Below are 8,182 nucleotides of genomic sequence, written 5' to 3'. Positions count from 1 at the left end.
GCATAATAACAGGCACAGTCCTTCATTGAAGGTACACTCTGTAGTAACCTATGCACAGCTTATGTACCCCATAGAGAAAGAATATGGTTGTGTAATTCATACAATGTTAAACATTCATTGGCTAAAATCACCCACAGAATACTTCAGTAACTGTTTACACAGTGTGTAAGAATTGTGGTAAGCTCTCTGAATATCCTTGCTCAGCAGAGTGATGGATGCGTTCATAGCGTCAACAGCGTACCGCTTGGTGAATGCTACAAGCGGCACTCGCCAAGGGGCACTCGCCAACCGGCACACCACTCAGCAGCATGACTCTAAAAACCACTGTTGTCGCCCTTTGCTCATTGGTCAAAATTGTATCCTGTACCATATATTGTGAGTGCACACACTCTTGAGTCAACTCCATGGGCAAAGCGGTGGAGTGATCCTTGCATTGGAAAGCTGCATGACACATTGAAACCAGCATGACATTTTATGATCAGAGTCAATGCAAATCAAGACCCCACATTTGAATATAAACACCAACATGATACATGGGCAAAATTGTGCTGAAGAATTGTGACGGTGATTTTATCACATATAAATAAAAACAAGGCACATATAAGTGAACACATATGTGGCACTGTCTTGCTATGATTATGTGACCATGTGATAATCATGTGACAACCATCTGATTAGACTTTCTACTTCCTTAGAAGACTGCGTCATAGTTTAAGCCTCCACCAACAAATAAACCCACTACTCCAATGATGTAGTTACTACTTGAAGGAAGATCTGTACTATCACTTCCCTTGTGCACCACTTTAAACATCATGTGCATAATAAAATGGATCCACTGTGGGAATCAGGTGGGTGGTGCCGTCAATGTCATGATCAGTGTAGCCATGACGATGGCACCCATGATGGCTCAGATTCTATTCTGTTGATTTCATTTACGAGTTCTGTGTAGGCTCTGTCATGATCATAGTGTATGATAACATAGTCAAAATAGTGGCCGTACGCATCCTCCATGGCTCGCCCTGTTTCTATTATTTCACGTAATTCTTCCTCCTGTAAAACAAGCAGAATTAATAACAATATAAATAAGTAACAAAGAACTTAAAGCTCAATTTTAAAACAAGCTTTATTTGTTGAAATTTGGGTGATGTTAAAAGATTAATATAGTTTTCATGAATAGGCGGTATCAAGAAACTAGCACCATTTGAAAATATTATGAACATTTCATTATATTCTTGACATATTTTTGAGGCTTATTAAAATTCTGCACATCCATATCTATTGTATTATTTCTAATTTAGGTAAATAAGAAGCGGCAGCACTAATCAAATGAGTGCATGGATTTAATTCTAGTATGGCGTTTAGCTCTATGTATCTAGTATATAAGCGTGTTTATAGTGGGAGCAGAAATAGGGTACTTTGGCGTCCAAAAAATCCTCACAATAAACATCAGGTGTTTCAACAAGAACACCACTTGTAACAGAGATTGGGGCTATGAACTTCTGATAAAAATCTGTTAAGTATTGTTGATCAGTTTTAATCAATTATATTTTCATCTGCGGTTACTTACCTTGAGTAGTTCCCCTGCTTCTGTTCTTTGCTGCCTTAGCCTGTCGAGTTGTGGAGGACATACAAATATAAAATATGGCTTCAAGTCAGAGTTCTTGAGGATCTTCAATGCCTGAATGATAAGAAGAAGAATAACAATATCATGAATAGGTGATCTTAAGTGACACCAATGGCAATGTCTGCAGGCAAACAAAATGGGCTATTCTGTTTGAAATCCACACTCCCTTGTGGAAGATAAGGCTTCTATCTCAATTCCAGTTGCACCATACGTACATGATCAATCTAACAGTAACTAGAATTGGGCTATTCCAGTTGAAATCCATACATCCCTCATGGAAGACATGACCTTCATCCCACTCAGGGGGTGTAGATTTCAAACGGAGTCACCCATTTGGGTGTCACCACTTGATATTCACACTCCCTGTATGGGAGAAGAATGCCATGTATTCCATATGGGGTGTATGGATTTTAACTGGAATAGCCCATTGTCTGCCTGTCTATATCAAATTGCAGGGTGGACTGAGGGAAGTTTTATTTACTCAATGTGCCCTTTTTGAATATCTGAAAATTTGGTTAAAAATTCTGAAATCTTCCATACATTTTCCCCGTTTTCAGGGGAAATTTTATCAATATGGAATGGTTAAAACTCTTTCAAATTTGATTGAAATTTCAAATTCTACCTCAATGGATGTGTGGAGTTCAAATGAAATAGCCTATGATGAACACAACAAGATTCCTCTTCACAGTGTACCCAAAGCTGAGCTACTCCATGTTCACACCTTACCATTTCATAGTACCCTAGATGCTCTGCTTTGAGGCACATTTGGCCCTAGCACTAATTAGTGGAGTGCCTTGGCAGATGACCTATCTATACATTTGGCATGCAGCTATGAAATTCTTTTGATAGATCATTAAAGATCTGTAGCACCCAAATGAGCCATCCCATGTTCAACATATCAGACCAATAGATTTTAACAGAGAGCAGGAGAATGTGAATAGTTTGGCTTTAAGAAAAATAATGTAACCTTTTTGTATTGGCTTTTGGGGCAGAAAGAAAAACAAAAAGGTTATAAAAGACCCAAAATGTAAATTCAATATGAAAGTAGTTGAGAACCCAAACCAATTGTTCACCGAGTGATACTCAGTCACTTGTCCAAGTTCATTATAAAAACAATACATACTTGAACCATGCTTGTGATCAGAACTAATGATCAGAAAAATGAGTTGGCGGAGTTCCGTACTTTCGAAGAGACCCATTCAGGTAAACTTAGCTAGCACATGAGAGTTGAGTGACTCCTGATTAACAATGATATGGTTTGCTCCCTGGCTCTACATATCTTACAGCATTCTTTCCTAACCCATATTAATTTATTCTACCCTCTTCACATGATGTAACATGTGTTGAAAGATTGCCTCAACACCAAAATGCATTTAAACCTGTCCAAAAAACCCTAAGTTACACGTTTCTGGTTTCCATGGATGACCATATCCAAAATGGCAGATTTCCTATGGGACATGCATGTATGTATTCCCTCTTTTAATTTCCTTGACTGAATTTTTGACACATATTTCAATCTTTGATTAATTGGTCTACATCACTGACATACTGTCAATAGAGGAATCCAGTAGCGCATTGACAGTGAATCATTCCATCTTCATGATCTTATCAGCACTTGGGGAGTGCCATTTGAAGTATGAAGTACAGTGGATGAACTGAAATTGTCTTAATACAAGAGACAAAGTGTCCCATGGAAAGGGATGGCTTCAAAACCCAACCACTGGATGACTGCCAACACCCTGGCAGAACCCAGAGTTAGCATAGTTTCTAGAGTTACATGTTTCTGGTTTTCATTGATGACCATATCCAATATGGCAGATTTCCTATGGGACATGCATGTATGTATTCCCTCTTTTAATTTCCTTGACTGAATTTTTGACACATATTTCGATCTTTGACTAATTGTTCTACATCACTGACATACTGTCAATGGAAGAATCCAGTAGCACATTGACAGTGAATCATTCATCTTATGAGCACTTGGGGAGTGTCCTTTGAAGTATGAAGCATAGTGAATGAACTTAAAATGTCTTAATAAAAGAGACATGGTATCCTGTGGTAAGGAATGGCTTCAAACCCCAACCACTGGATGACTGCCATCACCCTGGTAGACCTATGGTTGGGCCTAGTTTTTAGAGTATGGAACAACAGAAAAGGTTTAAACAACTCGGTTCTGCCAGGTGCCGGTAACCAACCAGCAGCTGACTTTTGAAGACATCTCTAAAATTGGTATTAGGTCACTTATCCTGGTACACAGGTATAGAAACCAGTTTAAGTTTGCTGTAACACCTATCACAACTTTATAATGCCATATGACTACTTGTTGGATGCATGGACTCATCACATATGTTTTAAAGATAAGAAAATAATCTTAAATGCAACTGAAATAGGACATTTAGGAACATTAGTTACAGGTGCTGAGTGTGTGCACCATGTTGCTACCATGCACATGTGATAACTGCTCTATTCTGCATACATGACAACAAAATTGTGAATTCACTCCACAACATAACTTCAGCTCATTATTGTAAATGAGATACCACATTTTTGACCAAACAGCAGTAATGCAATGATGAACTGTACAGCAAAGCAAGTCAAGCTTTGAAAGATGAAAGTGCATTCCCAAGTGTTCCATAATATTGTGGCAATTCATGCTGGCAATTTCTTTTTTAAAGAAAATTTATTTAAAGCCCAGAATAATACATGCAAGCCATTTTTAAAAGCCTATTATAAGCGCATGAATCCAGTGCACCCTGCAGATGAGAATGTGGATGGCATCCATAACCCAGGCCCAAATTAGCAGAGATTTCCAGCACCTTGCAAGCATTCAAAATTTGTAGGTAATCCACTACATCCAATACACAATGAAGATGAATTTCTTGCATACAGGCATATGAAGTAAAATTAGGCATTTAAACTTAAAGATGCAAAAATAAAACAAAAATCATCATATGATAAACCTGCACAACATAGCACAACAAAAGACCACAAACACACTTCAACAACTGTACACTTCACCAAAATCACAACAATTTACCACAATAATCACACAATACTTCTGTAGGCCATTCCAGTTGAAATCCAAACACCCCCTATGGAAGACATAACCTTAATCTCCCACATGAAGGGTGAAGGTTTCAAATGGAGTCGCCCATTCAGGTGACTCCATTTGAAATTCACACCTCCTGTGTGGAAGGTTGAGGTCATGCTTTCTATAGGGGAAGTTTGGATTTCAGCTGGAATGGCCCAATTTCATTGACTTAGAGTCCATGTTATATGAGAAGATATTACACTTCTGCAATGCAGGTATCGACAGGATGCTCATTCTATGCTGCTTGAACTAGGCATGAGATGACCAATCATGTAGCGCTTAATTTTATTTTGCAGGCAACACTACTCATTATGTAATTTGCACCCACAATCAACCAACTCTGAAGACATTATCGTCATTACATTCTAGTTCGGATTGAGCGATTGTTATACCTAACAGACAGGTATGATACATCTTTTGAAAAATGCAAATTAGTTGATTGCTGAACTTATGCTGACAGCAAATGTAGCGCGAATATGCTATTTTTGCCAGCACAAATAACAAGAATCACTGGATCATCACTAAAAACATTCATGGAAATGAAACTGATTCCCAAATATGATCTTATGAGAATCTTTGCCAGAACTGATTCTTGGATTCAAACCAAAAAATATTCTAGCCCTGCTACATCTACACAACAATAGACTATTCCAGTTGAAGTACATACCCCCACTATGGAAGACATGACCTTAATCTCACACACAGGGAGTGTGAATTTCAAATGGGGTTACCTGAATGGGTGACTCCATTTCAAATATACACCCCTGTGTGAGAAATTAAGGTCATGCCTTCCATAGGGGCCTATGGATTTCAAATGGTGTAGTCCAATGCAACACTTACACAACTCAGGAGTGAGGGAGTAGTTCCACACATGGATGTTACACTACACATAAGAGATACTCTACCGGTCAATCTGTTGTATAGACTTTATATCTACCTCGAGTCACCGGCATTAGCTTTGAAGTTCAGTGTGTTCTGCGTTAGCTTAGCGTTACTTGGTGCATACACATACCTTAACACGCACGATCAACATGCCGCATATGTACACACAAGAAACCATGCTAAGCCAACGCAGCACACGCTGAACTTAAAAGGTAGTACCAGTGACTCGAGCTAGATATATAGACTATAGAACTATTGATAAGCAGATTTTGCATGCATATGTGGAGCAAACTAATAATCACAAAACACACACTACTACGTATTCACAGCATGCAATGTTAAGGTGAAATGGGTTGATGAACATTGTGGTAACACTCAATAAGACAGCATTTTATTATTGATTAAATAAGCTCACACACCCGTGCAAATGGGCCCGTTCCATACATGCTATGTCGAACTTCAGCCGCCTAGATGGTAAGGTAAATAGAAAAGCCACCAATGGTATAATGTGGTTATTAATTCATTGTTATCTATATCTACATATGGTTAGGAATGGTATAACAAGACAGGGGTAGGGATATGACCACACCCTTGTTGGGGACCCTAACTTCTAAATGCTCCCTAACTGCAGATGTCTATGAAAGTTTACCTCAGATCCATATTTTACCACTTTTTAATGTCCTCATTTGAAAATTACACCAGTTCTCCAGTTAGCAAACCCTGAATTTTAGTTTGCCTTTCTGCATGGTATCACATCCAAAATGGGCTGGGAAACAGTTCAAGGATGGAATGCTGTTGAGAGTTGTTTAAAATTCTCAAAAAACCTTCCTGGTGCTTGAAAGAAAGGAGCACTTGTACAATACAGTGTGTCAATCCTGTATGACACCCTCTTGATTCCTTTGAGAATAGTGCTTCATACATCGCCGTTGGGCAGGAAAACCTCCTTTTGTTTCACTGGCCCCTGAACATGTTTAAAGCAAAACCTCCTATTTAACCTCTTAGCAGTTTTGTTGTAAACATGTTCAAGGGCCACATAAGGAGGTTTTCCTGCCCAACGACGACACAGACTTAAGATTGTGGGTGGCGCACCGTATTGTACAACCCAGCCGAAACAGTCACATTATTTTTTTTAAATGGAGAGCAAAAACAAATGTCAGAAAAAAAACCCATCACCACCCAGCAATAAAAAATAACCCACTAAACCTATATTCAGTATTTTTACAACTAGTAATTAATATGAAAGATGTGTTGTTTATCAATTAATTGTGTTTAATGGGTTGGAGCAATTGATGACTTCAGGCATGAAATGCTCAGATATGTTCATGCACAACTAAAGCACCATTTAATCAAAAGCAATAGAAAGACACCTGAATTTGAAAAGTGTACATTTAGCTTTGGTGTAGTTTTATAAAAGGCATCGTAATCTGTTATTGTGAAAACCACAGTTTTGAGCCAAAATGTACATTTCAAGTGTCAAGTGGATCAAGAGGTTGAAACAATCTTTGTTAGAGTTATTGTACTATTATGATCACATTTAAGTTGTCTACTTTGAGGGCTCTCTTTCAACGTCCCTTATGGTTGGTAAATAGCAACATTAAGTTATATACTATTTTTTCAAAACCTCAAAAGAAAACCAAAGTTAAGTGACAATAATTCACTACTGATTGATATGAAGATGTTATCAGGAATTTTTTTTTTATATGTGATGACACTTCTGGACTAGAGACTAACATGAACCACTCATCACTGATGTCTTCACTGTTATTGGCCACACTAAAGCTCACTCTATCCCCTCTTGAGTGCAAGCACCATATATGTGCATCATTTTAAGCAGAATTTCTGTTAATTCAGAGTGTTTGAGCAATGCTAGTAACGAAGCAAAAGCAAAATAGTTTCAAGGGGGTGAAGTGAAGAAGGGGGTGAAGAAAATTTCAAGGGGGGAGGGAGGGAGGGAACAGATAATAGTACCAGTACATACACATTATTTTTTTCTCTTCTGGGCTATTCCAGTTGAAGCCCATTTTCCCTTTTTCCCCTTTCCTTTCTATTTTGTGTTAAATTTCTATTAGGGATAGAGGAGTTGGAAATGGTAGGTTATAGGTGATAGTAATAACAGCCTTGCATTAAATATCATGCACTAAATTATAGCATGCATTGAACACAATGTGCCCCGATTTGGATGTGATGCCCTGCAGCCAACATTAATTAAAATGATTAATGAAGCATTATTAAGCCATATCATTGTTACTTATTCAAGATCTCAGTGCCAAGCTAAATTACACCATGCCATTCAGTTTCACTTTTAAGATGACATTAAAATAATTTTAAAGAACTGATAAGAGTTTCAAAAAAAGGTCTAAATGGACAGGCAACTCCCTTTCATCATCATGGATTTATGATAATCAAATTTCAGATTGATTGTAAGACATTGCTAACAGCTTCTCTATGTGGTCTCCAATCAAAAAACTATGATGGACCATATGGCCTATTAAATGAATTTGGAAAACTTAAAATGCACTAAATGTCTTTGTGAAATCTGCCCCAAGATGAGATTTGGTCAGACCCATTAATCATGAATAGAATGA

General features: G+C 37.9%; 1 protein-coding gene across 4 annotated transcripts in view; it reads right to left on the bottom strand.

The window, feature by feature from the left end:
- Positions 1 to 277: 277 nt before the first annotated feature.
- The window catches only part of LOC140159516 (protein PALS1-like), a 179,119-nt gene continuing 171,214 nt past the window's right edge, over positions 278 to 8,182 (bottom strand). For 3 of the 4 annotated variants that reach the window (XM_072183038.1, XM_072183160.1, XM_072183208.1), the window contains 3 exons: positions 6,017 to 6,064; positions 1,568 to 1,678; positions 278 to 1,050 (listed from right to left, as the gene is read on the bottom strand). In XM_072183038.1, the coding sequence (XP_072039139.1) occupies positions 874 to 1,050; positions 1,568 to 1,678; positions 6,017 to 6,064 (336 nt within the window). In that variant the 3' untranslated portion in view covers positions 278 to 873. The remainder of the gene's footprint in view (positions 1,051 to 1,567; positions 1,679 to 6,016; positions 6,065 to 8,182) is intronic. The other variant, XM_072183099.1, reaches the window with a different exon arrangement.

The sequence above is a fragment of the Amphiura filiformis genome, chromosome 1 (genome assembly GCF_039555335.1).
Source record: "Amphiura filiformis chromosome 1, Afil_fr2py, whole genome shotgun sequence".
NCBI classification, from domain to species: Eukaryota; Metazoa; Echinodermata; class Ophiuroidea; order Amphilepidida; family Amphiuridae; genus Amphiura; species Amphiura filiformis.
Note: the sequence above shows the minus strand (reverse complement) of the source record. Positions and strands in the feature narration are given on the sequence as shown.